General features: G+C 43.9%; 1 protein-coding gene across 2 annotated transcripts in view; it reads right to left on the reverse strand.

Moving 5' to 3' along the window:
- Positions 1-14,436, reverse strand: part of PPM1H (protein phosphatase, Mg2+/Mn2+ dependent 1H) — a 262,221-nt gene that overhangs the window by 13,061 nt on the left and 234,724 nt on the right. For both annotated transcript variants that reach the window (XR_003432865.1, XM_027106890.1), the window contains exon 9: positions 9,602-9,753. Coding sequence is in view for 1 of the 2 variants with exons in the window: in XM_027106890.1 (XP_026962691.1) it covers positions 9,602-9,753 (152 nt within the window). In the remaining variant the exon portion in view is untranslated. The remainder of the gene's footprint in view (positions 1-9,601; positions 9,754-14,436) is intronic.

The raw sequence follows: 14,436 nt of genomic DNA on the forward strand, positions 1-14,436 counted from the left end.
ATGTGTCCCTTGTCTGGCTCTGAAGCCACCGAACGTGCTCACACCAGCTTCTGTCCCGCCTGGAGTGTGGGGACCTCACTCAGGCAGAGTACCCTGAGACACGGGAACAGCGACAGCCGCTGCCCACAGCACTGTCCCTGTGTCCCCTGGGGGGGTGTGTGTCAGCAGGTGCAAGGCCACGGACTAGGGAGAGCTCACCACCCCCGTGGGAGACGGCGAGAACACCCACCAGGCCTCGTCCACCTCTCTGCCCCAGCACCAGCTTCCTGGTTTCTCAAGGTGGTGTGAGTTTTAGTTCAAATCCCAAACAGCAACATTTCGATAGGAGGGGGCATATCAGACTATTTTCTTCTGGATCGTCCCTGGGAAGCCCTTTAAAATGCCCCGATGGGGGCTCCCCTGGTGGCGCAGTGGTTAAGAATCCGCCTGCCAGTGCAGGGGACATGGGTTCGATCCCTGGTCCGGGAAGATCCCACATGCCGAGGAGCAGCTAAGCCCATGCGCCACAACTACTGAGCCTGCGTTCTAGGGCCTGCGAACCACAACTACTGAGCCTGCGTGCCACAACTACTGAAGCCCGCGCGCCTAGAGCCGATGCTCCACAACGAGAAGCCGTGCACCGCAATGAAGAGTAGCCCCTCTCGCCACAACTAGAAAACGCCCGCGTGCAGCAATGAAGACCCAACACAGCCATAAATAAATAAATAAAATTAAATAAATAAAATGTCCTTATGTTCCAACTAAGTGGCCACACAGCTCTGCTCCAATGGCCATATCAACAGCACTGAGGAAGGAAAGGTGGGCCTGGCAGGGGGCAGTTCAGAGGCTGTCAAGGGCAGGATGGTGGGCTGACGTCCACATTCCCACGGATCTGAATATGCTCAACATTGCAAAAGAAACAAAAATGCAGATTTTATCTAGTCTTCAACATGACATAAAACGCTCACCAATTTGTTCTTAAAACCTGTAACTGATGTGAGGTTGGGGCCGGCGATGGGAGGAACCCTTCCTTTTTACATTTGAGGCATAGTTTTTCAAAACCATATGGCAGGGCTTCCCTGGTGGCGCAGTGGTTGAGAGTCCACCTGCCGATGCAGGGGACACGGGTTCGTGCCCCGGTCAGGGAAGATCCCACATGCGGTGGAGCGGCTGGGCCCGTGAGCCATGGCCGCTGAGCCTGCGCGTCCGGAGCCTGTGCTCTGCGACGGGAGAGGCCACAACAGTGAGAGGCCTGCGTACCGCAAAAACAAAACAAAACAAAACATATGGCAGCCAACTCACAGAAACATCTCATAAAAAGAACCTTTGTCTTTTGCCAAAATGGTTCATATTATCAAGGTAATACAAACTAGCATTTAATACCTGCATTAATATCCTGCTGTCAGTTTTGGTGGGTGTTTTTCTGTTAACTTTCTACTGATTAATCTCTTCCTCATCAATGTGGCACACAGTTATCAGAGCCAAGGACAGCATGGATATGAAGAACATTTGAAGCGTGACCATCAAGAAGGCTTCTCTTATTAGGGAGATGCTGTCTGGAGTTTACAGTATGTTGGTACTTACAGATTTAATACCCCTTCATAAGCCCCCAGAGTGACATGGCAGGGGCACTGAGGGTCATTTGGTCCAAGTTACCAAGATGAGGTTTCCACAGACAGGTTTTGGGAAATGAAGGACTGGGCAAAAAAATCCTTGCTAAGTCTTGCCTGGGCATTTGGGATGTAAATCCATGACATGTTTTCATGTGTTCTTTGGCCCGAGGTCCACTCAGCTTGGCCCACACCTATCTCCGTTAGTAATATTAACAATTTATTCCTTTCTAACATATGACTAAGCATCTTCTTTGCATATTTACGTACTTGCCTCCATTTTGAATATTCTTTCTGGGAGACCTGCCACTAAACCTCCAGCCTTACAGAGGAGATCATCAGTCCGAGATCTCTTGCCTCAGAAAACCCCTTCCACGCCTTTCTCTGAGCACCCTTTCCAAATTTTGCAGGATGTTTAGGCCTCCTAAGAGAATCTTACTGGAATTAGTAAAGAGAATGACAGGTTGTGTAGCCCAACCCCCGTGAATTCCAACCACGCCACCTGAAAATGTGAACTTGGTATATTTCCTATCAACGGTTCATTTCATGACCCCACAAAGGATGCACGGAGCTGCCAGCTCTGCTACACTTCAGGGCATAATCCAGTAAAAAGAAAAGAAAGAAAAAGGGCAACTGTACTCATGTTCTGGCCTGTCCACAAGGTCTCCTTTTAATTTTCTGGTTCCTTTCTCGAGACAGTTCAAAACAGCAAAAGGACTTAGTAAGATACGCTGGGATCAGGAAGGTCACATAGCTCATTTTTACCCCACCTCTGCCAGAGAGGATGGTGTGAGGGTCAGAACTTCGCAACCATCTCTCTCTCTTAATCACCTCTTCCCTCACAGTGCATCCTGGAGGGGGAGATGGTATTTTAAATTTTTTATTGGGAAGGATGTCATCAGAGGAAGACGGTGCCAGCCATTTGTCAAGAATGGCTTCCACGAAGAGGAGAAGAAAAAGAAAAAACCTACACACAACATGAACAAAGCCAAGTGATCAAATGGCAAAACCTTCAAGTCCTCCCTGTCGCAGGACTCATGCCCTGCCTCCTCCTGTCCTGCTGAATTTCTAAACAAAACAAAACTCAAAGTAAAACAGGCCCATTCAAAACGTCAAATGAAGAAAGATTTTGTTGTTCTTGTTGCTTTGTTGCCCTTCCTATCTCTCAGGAGGCCCACCTTGTAGAGAACAACTTCCCTTTCTCATTTTCCATCAAACGATCAGCCAGCCTGGTCAGACCCCTCAGGTCTGGACCCAGAAACCCTCTATTCCCACCACTCACATGACTAAATAGGCAAACCTGTGGTCCTGGGCTACAGCTGGGGAGAAATGTATCCTTCTGGCTGAGTAAGAACTCATAGAGCCACAGGAAGGGTATGATAGCGGGTCTTTCTTCATCACAGAAATTATGACCTAGGCTAAAAGTTATTAGGACGACTTCCACTCCTATTTCTACTTTGCATGAAAAGGTCAGAACAGCTCCCGGTTGGGAGGGCACCGTCAGGAAACCCACTGCCGTGGCTTCTGGGACTGAGCTCTCCATGCGCCTCCCGAGGAAACACACTAAGCCTGGGTGTGAGTGTGGTACCTTCCTTCCGAATCACAAAGATACATGCAAACATGACACACACGTGAAAGACAACATCATTTTTCATAATGCCTAAGGCCCGAGTTTGAAATAAATTAAGTTTATCTGATTTCCCAATATGGCTTAAATTACTAAGGAGCACAGAGGGGTAGAGAAACAATCCATACCTCATATTTTCACCATCAGATTGTCCAGAATGTTTTCTGACTGTGGATCAGAACGAATGAATTACACAAATTCCATATCATCATCACAGACTCTCTTCCCTCCAACTCATCTTCACATTCATTCATTTTGTCAGTGCTTGAGGTCCGACACGACCTGCCCCATTCACCTCTCACACCTTATCTGTGGAAACTACCCCACACTAAGCCCAGGCAGCCATACTGACTGTTGGGTTCCTTGAAAGCACCATGTTCTCTCTCCCTGATGTTGCCCCACCTTGCATTGACTGACACACACTCATTTACGCCTCACGTTTAAGTTTAGACATCCCTTCTAGTGGGACGCTTTCTTGCCTATCCCTTGTGCTACCTTTTTAATCGTTCATATTCTAACTTCCTTATGCTTTTGTAACCTCTAGACCTTAAACTCCAAGAAGACAGGGATCCGGTCTGTTTTCTTCACAAATTCTTCCCCAGTGGCCATGGCTCATAAAATAGGTCCTTAATATTTCCCAGATGAATGAATCTGAATGGGAATTATTTGGCAAAGAAGATACCTTCCCCCATAAGGTCTCACTATTTTAAGATGTCAAAAACCAACCAGAATTTTTCTGATCTCCAGCCAGATATTTCATCTCTTAGCAATGAAACTGTGCCGATTTTATAACTTTTCCTTTCACTCATTCATCTATCTGACACAGGATTCTTTCTTAGGCTTTGGTTTGCCATTTTCCCTGAAAGGCAAATTCAAAACCTTTTCTCTTTCCTGCCCTTTTGTTCCATGGAGATCCCTGTAAGCCCTGTAGGTAACAGATCTCATGAACCTAGGAACCTATTCTGACCTGGCATACCCCTGCCCAGTGACAGCACTGCCCACAGGTTACCACTCCCTGGAGGGCAGATTTGTTGCCATGGAGAGACGGGGGCTGGTAAGGAAAACTAAGCCAGCTTGGAGAGATTTTAAAAAGCGTTGGGTGCCTTTTCACTCATACCTGTCAGATGGCTTCGCAAAGCTTTATGAAAATAATTACAGTAGAGAAAATCAACAGGAGAATGCTGCTAACAAGTAGGATATAAAACGCAGATTACAACTAAAAGCTCAACAGGAAAAAAAATGTATTCGAATTCAAATAAAAGAATCTTATTTGCAGTACCATCGATTCCTTTGTGCCTGAGAAAAATTATACAAACAATTCTAGAAAGAGAAAGAATGTCTAGCTTTAATTTCTTCCTGAAGGAATTTTTTGTTGTTGTTGTGAGATATATGAAACATATAAGTATAGCAACAAACACAGAATAACAACAACAAATACCCAGTAGTGCTTACTATATACCAGGCACTTTATATATAAGGATGAGGTCAGGACTACTGGAACCCCCATTTTACAGATGAGGAATCTGAGGCATGGAGGGGTTAAGAAACCTCCCCAAGGTCACAAAGCTCACAAAGTCTAGAAGGGGCAGAACCAGGATTTAACCTCAGGCAGTCTGGCTAGATCCACACTGTTAACCACTAGACTACACTGCCTCTCATAGCTAACATACAAACAAATGTATGAAAAAGATATACAGTTATAAATAACATGAACAATCATATATCTGCCATGTAGCTAAAGGAACAGAACATTACCAGTAAATATCTTAGAAGCTCACTATGGGCCTCTCCACAAGCACACATTCCCCTCTGCCACCTCTCTTCCCAAGGTAACCATTATCCAAATTTTGGGTTAATTCTCTTGCTTTTTGTTATAATTTTAATATCTGTATCCCTAAGTGATATATTGTTAGCTTCCTACTTTAGGTAACTCGAATCATAATATGTGTATTCTTCTATGACTGGCTTATTAAACTCAACATTATGTCTTTGAGATTCTTCCCTGTTAAAGATCACAGCTTTGGTTCATTCTCACTTGAGGACTGTGAATTATTTCATTCTTTGTTTATCCATCCTATGGTTGGACATGCAGGTTGCTTCCAATTCTTATCATAAAAACAATTGTGTGGCTATCTTTTTGTATAAATTGAATTACACCAGCACCAGAATAAAAAGAACACCTGGGTTGTTTGTTAACACACAGATCCCTGGGTCCTACCACTGGAGTTTTATTTGGTAGATCTGGGGTTGAGCCTGAAGATTTGTATTTCTAGCAAGTTCTCAGACGATGCTGATGCCATGTGACCCAAAGACCACACTTTCAGAACCACTGCTCCAGGGTACAGACCTAAGAGTGGAGCTTCTGGGTTATATGATATGCATATGCCAAGCCGTCTTCAGAGTCTTTCTACAAATTCACAAATCCATCTGCAGTTGTTCTACATGTTTTTAATTATTTCTACTCCTCTGACTGAAGTTTTTTTCATATATTTATTGGCCATTAGTTTTCTTCTGTGTGATGACTGTTGGGTACTTGCTCATTTTTCTACTGGGTTATTTGTGTTGTCTTTATTGATCTGTGACAGTTCATTCTATTTTATGGGTATGAATCCCTCTTTGGTTATACAAATTGCAAAGATCTTCTCCCAGCTATCACGTTGCCATTTTATTCTCTTTATGTTGTCTTTTGAAGAACCAAAGATGGTAATCCTAACGTAGTCAAGGTTATCAATCTTTTGTTTGTGCTTTCTGTATCTTGTTTAAGAAATCCTTCTCTACTATAAGATCATAAAAATAGTCTCCTACGCTATTTCCTAAAAGTTGTATTTACTTTTCCTTTCACAGTTAAGTCTTAACTTGCCTGGACTTGATTTTAGTGTATGGTGTGAGGGAAGGATCCATTTTTAATTTTTCTGCACCATCTTAATTGTTCTGATTTTGTACTAATATCTAGAAGGGTAAGACCCATACAGAAGTGTCACAAACATTCTTGGCGTTTTGTTCTTCCATATATATCTCAGAATCAGCTTACAAAGTTCCATGAATACCTCACTGGAATTTTGGTTATCATTCTACTCACTCTAAAGATCAATTTAGGAAAAATTAATATTTTAACAATGTTCCTATTAAAGAATATGTATAGGTTCATTACTGCCGCATCTCTTATGACTGTTTTTTATTGCTAATATTATTTATTTGCTGGACCCCCTTGTTTTTGATTAGTCTTAAGGGAAATTTATCTACTTTAGTTAGTTTTCTTTTTAATTTGCTTTTTTTTTAGAAATTATTTTTTGTGGTAAAATACACATAACATAAAAATTAACATTTTAAAGTGTACAGTTCTGTGGCATTAAGTACATTCACATTGTTGTATAACTACTACCACCGTTTATCTCCAGAACTTTCTCCTCTTCCCAAACTGAAATGCTATAACCATTAAACACCAACTCCCTATCCCCCCGGCCCGGCGCCTGGCAAGCAACCACCATTCTACTTTCTGTCCCTATGAATTTGACGACTCTAGGGACGTCATGTAAGTGGAATCATACAATGTTTGTCCTCCTCTGACTAGATTATTTCACTGAGCATAATGTCTTCAAGGTCCATCCATGTGTGAGAATTTCATGCCTTTTTAAGACTGATTAATATTCCATTGTATTATATACCGCATTTTGTTTATCCCATTTGTTGATGGACACTTGGGTTGCTTCCACCTTTTTGCTATTGTGAATAATGCTGCTATGAACATGGTTGTACACGTACCTGTTTGAGTCCCTGCTTTCACTCATTTTGGGGTACATAGCCAGAAGTAGAACTGATGGATATATTTGTATGTTTAATCACCATACTGTTCTCCACAGAAGCTGTACCGTTTTACATTCTCACCAGTAATGCACAAGACGTTCCAATTTCTCCACATTCTCACCAACACTTGTTTTTTTCTCTTCGTGTGTTTGTTTTTAAATAGCCAGCATAATGGGTGTGAGGTAGTATGTCAGTGTGGTTTGATTTGCATTTCCCTCATGTGTTAGTTGTTTTAAAGAAACAGATTTTGGCTTTACCGTTTATTTTTATTGTATATTTGTTCTCTTGTTATCTTTAATTTTTCCTTCCATTACTTTTCCTGGGTTTATTCTGTTGTTTTTAATTCTTAATCTAGAGGCCGTTGTTGAAATAAGGACCGCAGACCTAAATTTTTAAATTAGGACAGTGGTTTACTAACAGCCTATATGCAGGAAAAGAGCACACAGTCCACAAGTAGACAGCTCCACTCCTGTGGCCCCTCAGAACCGTGAAGTTATAAGAATTCTTGTGTACATGTTTATAGGAATAATATGGGCAGAATTAGCCCAGTAGGACAAAGCAGGCTTCTAGATCATACTCTGAGAAATACCTTTCTCTTTGGTTAAGGGACTATTTTTCTTTTTCTGTGGTCAGAAGCCTGGAGCTTGTGGGCAGGGTCCCTGTGATCTGGGGAACTGGGAGGTTGGGAGGGTTGGAAAAAGTTCCTTTATGATATGGAAGGAATATAGTCACTTCTGGCAGGTCAGGGATGAGTAGAGCTTTTCACCTATGCATAGCTCATTAAATTAGGGGCGGGGGAAAGGCTCAAAATTCAGCCTTTAAAGTCTTGATATGTAGTATTATTTAGGTCCTGGTAATTTCTAATTTTTATTACAATTTTTTGATTTATAAGTTGTTTAGAAGTTTGGTTTTTAATTCTATGTGGGCTTGACTAGTTTGAAAATTACACTTTCTATTCTTTCTTTCGCTTTCTTAGCTATTTAAACACATTTCAAGTCTAAAGTTAAACACTTCCAACCTCTTTTCAAGTAGAACCATAGCATACTTTAGCTGATTACTATCCCCACTGGCCAATTTATTATGCTGTTTTTATTCAGTATTTTATCATTTTTAACCACATATTAGACATTCTTATTGCAGTTTTTATATAGTTAGTATATGTTTAAGTATACCTATTTACTAATAGCTTAATAATCCATCTTACTTCTCAGTCTTCCGTCTGGGATCATTTCCTTTTCTTATCTGAGGACATCCTATAGAATCTTCTTCAGAGGAGGCTGGATGGCAGTAAAATTTCTCAGTTTTGTTCTGCCTCAAAATGCTTTTACTTCATCCTCTTTATTGATATCTTTACTGTATATAAAAATTCTAAAAATTGAGAGCTGCTTTTCTTAGCCAACTGAAGATATAACTCCACTGTCTTGGCTTCCACTGTTATTTTTGAAACGTCAGCTATCACTGTAAATGCTATTCTTATGTATCTGTTTTGTCTTTCAGGCTGCTTTTAGTATCTTTTTTGTTTAAATTCTTCCGTTTCATTATAAAATATCTACTTAAAATTATCTCTTTCTTTCTTCTGCTTGAGATCTGTTGGGCTTTCTGGATCTTAGGTTTAATATCATTCAACAGTTCTGGATTGGAACTTGGTTTTTTTTTTTCCCACTTTCTATAGTATTTCCTTTTGCAATTCTTTTTAGCCTCTTAGTTATCTTCCTAGTCTCAATCTCACTTCATCCTTTCCCTCTTTGTCTCTTTGAGCCATATTCTGGATTGTTCAGATCAGTTTTTCAGTTCATCAGTGTACTGTTCAACTGTCTCCAATCTGTTTAATCCACTGAATTTGTAGTTCCTATTTTTATATTTTTCATCTCCAGAAGTCCCATTTCTTTATTTTAAAACTCTGTGCAGTCATTTATAGTCTGTCCTTATGCATGATTTCAATGCTTTTAAAAATATTTCTGAAACATGTTAAAATATTTATTTATATTTTTTGGCTGATAAATCCAATCATATTTACAGGTCCAACTCTGCTCTCTATTGTTTCTGCTGGTTTTCACTCACAGTGACTTATTTCCTTGTGTTCTAAGCGAAAGGTGCCCTTCTCCAGAGGGGATTTCTGTTTACTTCTGAGTCACCTAGGGTTGTTTAGGATGTTTACACGGCCATCATGCTATAAGGAATCCCTACTTCAATCTTTCTCTCCTTTCCCAATGTTTCTTGAAAGAAACAGTTCCTCAATGGATGGAAATGAATGCTGGGAGCATTTGCTATCATTCTTACGAGGAGGATCACAACTTGGGTTATTCCCACTTTGCAGGATATGAAGTAAGAATCTGAGAAAGATATACTGCTGAAATATCTCACAAAACAAATTCTTTACCACCTGTATCTAGGTTTAACTTAAGGAGGATTTTTATTTGGCTGTGAAAGTACCTCTAATAAGAAGGGTAGTCCCTTTTGCAGTTTGGTTACTAAACCATCTATATCAGAATGAATGATGAAAAGTACAAGATTATTATTTATTTCAGTCACATGAAAGACTGCTTGAGGAACAACCCTCCAATCATAGAAATGCACAAACCTGTGAGGGTCATCTGGATCACAGTTAGGGAGAAACTGAGTGATTGCTTCCGCCACTTCTTCATTTGATAAAACATCCCAGAGTCCATCAGTGGCCAAGATCAGCACATCGTCTGCTCCATGCTCGTATCTGGAGAGATCGTAGACTCTTACCTGAAATGAACAGCAATACCCCTGCTTAAGAAGTTGGGAGCATATTATCCCCCCTAGCAGACCGGCTTCTGATTTCCCTTCCCTTTTCCCGCCCAGCCCAGTGGTTTTTAGGTGTGCGCTATAAGGCAGTTGGGTATACAGCAAGCTTTGTGGCCCGGGGTAGCCTCCTTTGAAGACTTGCTGTGTAGACATATCGGGCCCCAAACACACCTGTGAATGAGCCCAATAAATTAATAGTTGACAAGAAAGAAATTAACTGAAAATGTAATGCCTGAAATGTGGCTGCAACAATGACTCACAATAGATACAGCGGTAGCTAGAAGAGCAGCCGGAAGCTTGCTGCCTTCCTTCCTTTGCACATCCATCCGACAGACATTTATTAAGGGCCTGCTCTGTGCCAGGTGATCTAAGTATAAAGATAAACAGCAGATTTCCCTGCTTCTGAGCTCTCAGTCTGCAGGGGAAATAAGGCCAGTCTAGGATCCAAGGCAGCTACTCTGCGTGTATTGGTTTAGGACTAAGGAGACACACTTTATTTCATGTACTCACTTGATACCTTTTGGCTTACCTGCTCTGAGGCCCATGGGGCTGGCCTTATCGCATGCAACGATGGGGCTCTGACACTACATGCAGGTTTGAAGAGCCTCAGTCTAGCCTAAATCACAAAGGACACATGCCAAGTCTGAATCTCCTAAGTGTGTCTCAACAGACTTCAAGTCTGTCCTCACCTCTAGTACCTGGAATGACTTGGCTATTTGAACATCCCCCTCAACTCTTGGAAAAGAACATAGTGACCTTAGCAAAAATAATAATAATAAAAATCAAGGCTTACTTGCACTAGGCCACAACTCCATGTTCCCCCTACTCGGGCAGGATGGGAGGGAGAGGAGTTTGGGATTTCATTGCTATTCCCTGCTAATTTGACGGGACCAGCCCCTGCCTACACCACTTCATGAGCTAAGGACAAAGGCGGGTCAATTTCATCAATCTTCCAACTCTTTCAACCCCACCTCATCATCCTGTTTTCTAAAAACAAGTCTGAGTGAAAGGTGTAGGCCAGGGGAAGGGAGGGGAAGGGAAAGAAAGGGAAGGGAGGGGAGGGAAGGCGGATGGAGTATAGGCAGCTGTTCCCGTGTCCCATCACACACAATCACTGTCAGGTCATCTCAGATCTCGAGAGAATACAATTCTAAGAGGCCTGCAGAACGTTCACATCCACATCTTCAAAAGCCAAGCCTCCTATGTTTTAGGAAGGTCTGCCCAGGCCAGTGACGCCCTGCCTGCCACAGGGCTGGTCCTATGGACGAACAGCCTACACCCAGCAGCAGAAAACAACAAAATGCCCCACACTTGCCCACAGAGTTTTTGGAAGATGAGCTCAAATGAAAAACAGTCTTTGTGGCTGGTGAACAAGACGGCAACAATTAGCTAATGGCGCAGCACACTCAGGAGAGGAGCACTCGGGGGAAGACTGGACTGGCTTTTTTTTTTTTTTTTTCCTGCGGTACGCGGACTTCTCACTGTTGTGGCCTCTCCCATTGCGGAGCACAGGCTTCGGACGCGCAGGCTCAGCGGCCATGGCTCACGGGCCCAGCAGCTCCGCGGCATGTGGGATCTTCCCGGACCGGGGCACGAACCCGTGTCCCCTGCATCGGCAGGCAGACTCTCAACCACTGCGCCATCAGGGAAGCCCTGGACTGGCTTTTAACATCTTCCTCTCAAAAGACAGGGGAAGTGTACATTCTAGAGAAGGCACTGTGCCCTACGAGACCAAATTAGAGAAAACAGGAGGGGGGAATCTTAAGTTTACAACAGACTGGAAAGTCCCAAACGCCAGAATTTTGTCTTCAGGCTGCTGAACTCCTGTGGTTCAATTTTGACTCTAGCGGCAACCGGATCCCCTCTGCTTTACCTTCTGTGGTTCCTGGGTGTCTTAGAGCAGTGCTTCTGAAATGCTGATGTGCACAGGAATCAGCCCGGGACCCTACTAAAATGGAGATTCCAATTCACTTCTGGGGTGGGGCCTGAGAGCCTGCTGCATTTCTTTTTTTTCTTTTTTTTTTGCGGTACGCGGGCCTCTCACTGTTGTGGCCTCTCTCATTGCGGAGCACAGGCTCCGGATGCACAGGCTCAGCGGCCATGGCTCACGGGCCCAGCCGCTCCGCGGCATGTGGGATCTTCCCGGACCGGGGCACGAACCCGTGTCCCCTGCATCGGCAGGCGGATTCTCAACCACTGCGCCACCAGGGAAGCCCTGAGAGCCTGCATTTCTAACTTGCTCCCATGTGATGCTGCTGGTCCCTGGACCACACTTTGACTACTGAGGCCGCGGAGGAGTCCTACTGGTCTGTAACAAAGAATCCAAGGGCTCAGTGGCCTCTGTGATGCCTGTGTAGACTACCCCGTAGGGGAGGCTATAGCGAGGACAGCAAATGTCACCCCTGAGCTCCTAATTTCAAGTCCTGTGTCACTGTGTAGTTACTTCCAGCGTGCAATAACTTTGCTTACGGAAGACTGCTCGCTTCTTATTGGGGTAGATCTACAATAAATTTCTGTGATACTCTGAGCTCCAAAGGATAGAAAATGTTTCTTATAAAGGGAGGTAGGGAGATGTGGATGTCAGGTGCTTGTGTAGCACCTTCTGCTTCTAGCAAACTAGGAGATGCCACCTGCCCTGCAGCTCCTTTTAAAAGAGAGGTTTCTAAGGTCAAAGGTAACAGCCGTTTCATGTCAGGACCTGCCCTGTGTGTAGGGTGCCGAAATCTCTTCAAGTGCTTTCTGTGGCCCCGCAAAGCTTGGCGATTTGTGTTGTTTTAAGCTGAAGCCGTCTTATTCAAATGGAAATCTGGCCAACAAAACGGGTGTGGGTTGATAAATAGCAACATGTTATATAATGTTCCTCTTCACTTCCATCAATAAATTGAATCCTTCTCTAATTCCACTATTCACATTTCCACACATAACTCTCTAATGCAGTCTCCTTAGCCAACATGAAAATCCCTTTCAGTACCATTCTCCAAGCAATTTTTATGTAAATAATAAACAGCCAGTCTCAACCCTATTCCCTGAGGCACTTCCCAATTAACATCCTTTTAGGTTTTTTTTTTTTTTTTTTTTACTGCTACCCTTTGTTTCCTGCCCTTTAGCCAGTTTCCAAAGGACTTTGCCAACTTTCCACTTACAACTCGTGTCTTATACATTAACCTGCGATGCAGAACATTTTGTGAAAACGCTCTCAGAAAAGCCGGACTGCCGTGCAAGGCATCCAACTGCACGCTTATCCTCCCCAGCGGCTAGGGCTTCAAAGGATTCCAGTGGGCTCTGGAGACCCGACCTTCCCTCCCCGAAGCTGTTGCAGGGCCTCCTCAATCAGACCACACTCGCCTCCCCGGACCTCCCTGTTCCATTCCTCAAATAGCTTCTTAATGTTCCGGGAAGCTTCACATCAAAAGTAACGGGCTCTGTGGCTCCCCAGGACTCAGACATGAGGAAGACAGTCTCTGGGAGGGGAGAGATACGATCGGCAAAGGCCTTTGTGGGAAGGGGGTCTGGAGAGCACGGGCAGGGTCCTAGTGGCTCCTTCCTGCGTGCCCATCTGCCAAGAAAGGCCACGGGCATCCTGAGACTCTTGCCATTTCTCAGCGCAACAGAATTTGAGCCGTGGAGAGACGAGGCTGGGGTGGATCCATCTGCCCTCCTGGACCCTCCATGACATGTTTATTGAGCACTTACTATGTGCCAACAGCTGTGAACAAAAGTGACAAAGTCCTCACAACTTCTAAACTAGGTGCCATAGACACACAAATAAATTACAATGCCAGAAGATGACAGGTGCTTGAAGAAAAGTCAGGCAGGTAAGGACAGTGACCAAAGAGCCATTTGAGAAGATGTGGTTAAGGCAGGTGTCTCTGGAAAGACACCATGTGAACAGAGATCTGAACCAGTGAGGTGACTTTCCACAGGTCCCTTGCTGTGCCTCCCTTTCCTTCCTTTTGGGGACCTGCCACTCCTCCGGATTAAGAGGATGTGGACAGTGTTAGACTGGTGGTGAAGAAGAGAGGCTGAGGGGGACACAGTGCCACCCTTCGCTGCCACAGTAACCCTGAGGAAGACCTGAGGATTCCCCTTTCTTTTCCTTGGTCCTCTGCAGACACAATCCCTTTCATGTTCACTAGCACAGTACTCGCGTATTTGTACCAGTCTGCGTTCACTTGTCTGTCTCTTCCACGTGAGTAGTTATTCTAAAACTTTAATGTAAGAATCACTTGGGGTGCTAATTAAGATTCAGGGACCCACCTTTAAAGATTCTGATTGTGTAGATCTTAGCCCAGGCATCAGCCTATGTAAACAAGGGTAATTCCAATGCAAGTGATGGGGGAACCTCACCCTGAAAACACGGTCTTAGGCAATAAGCTCCCCTGAGGCGAGGTCTGAGTTGTCCTATTTGTTTCTGCCCCGCCCCCCCACCCCACCCCGAGCAGAGCACAGAGCCTAGCTCTTGGAAACCACACAATAAACCACCAAGGGAAGCATTTCCCTTGCTGGACATTTACCCTTGTCCTGCTTACAGCGAACACCCTGAGAGCTGGTCACCGTCTCTTCCCCCCAGACTCAACCTCTGGAGGCCAGAGATCCCATTCTGCACTTCTTCTGTGGGCCTCGCCGTAACTTTCATAGAGTAAA

The sequence above is a fragment of the Aethalodelphis obliquidens genome, unplaced genomic scaffold (genome assembly GCF_003676395.1).
Source record: "Aethalodelphis obliquidens isolate GAN/ISIS:26980383/991018 unplaced genomic scaffold, ASM367639v1 scaffold8, whole genome shotgun sequence".
Taxonomy (NCBI): domain Eukaryota; kingdom Metazoa; phylum Chordata; class Mammalia; order Artiodactyla; family Delphinidae; genus Aethalodelphis; species Aethalodelphis obliquidens.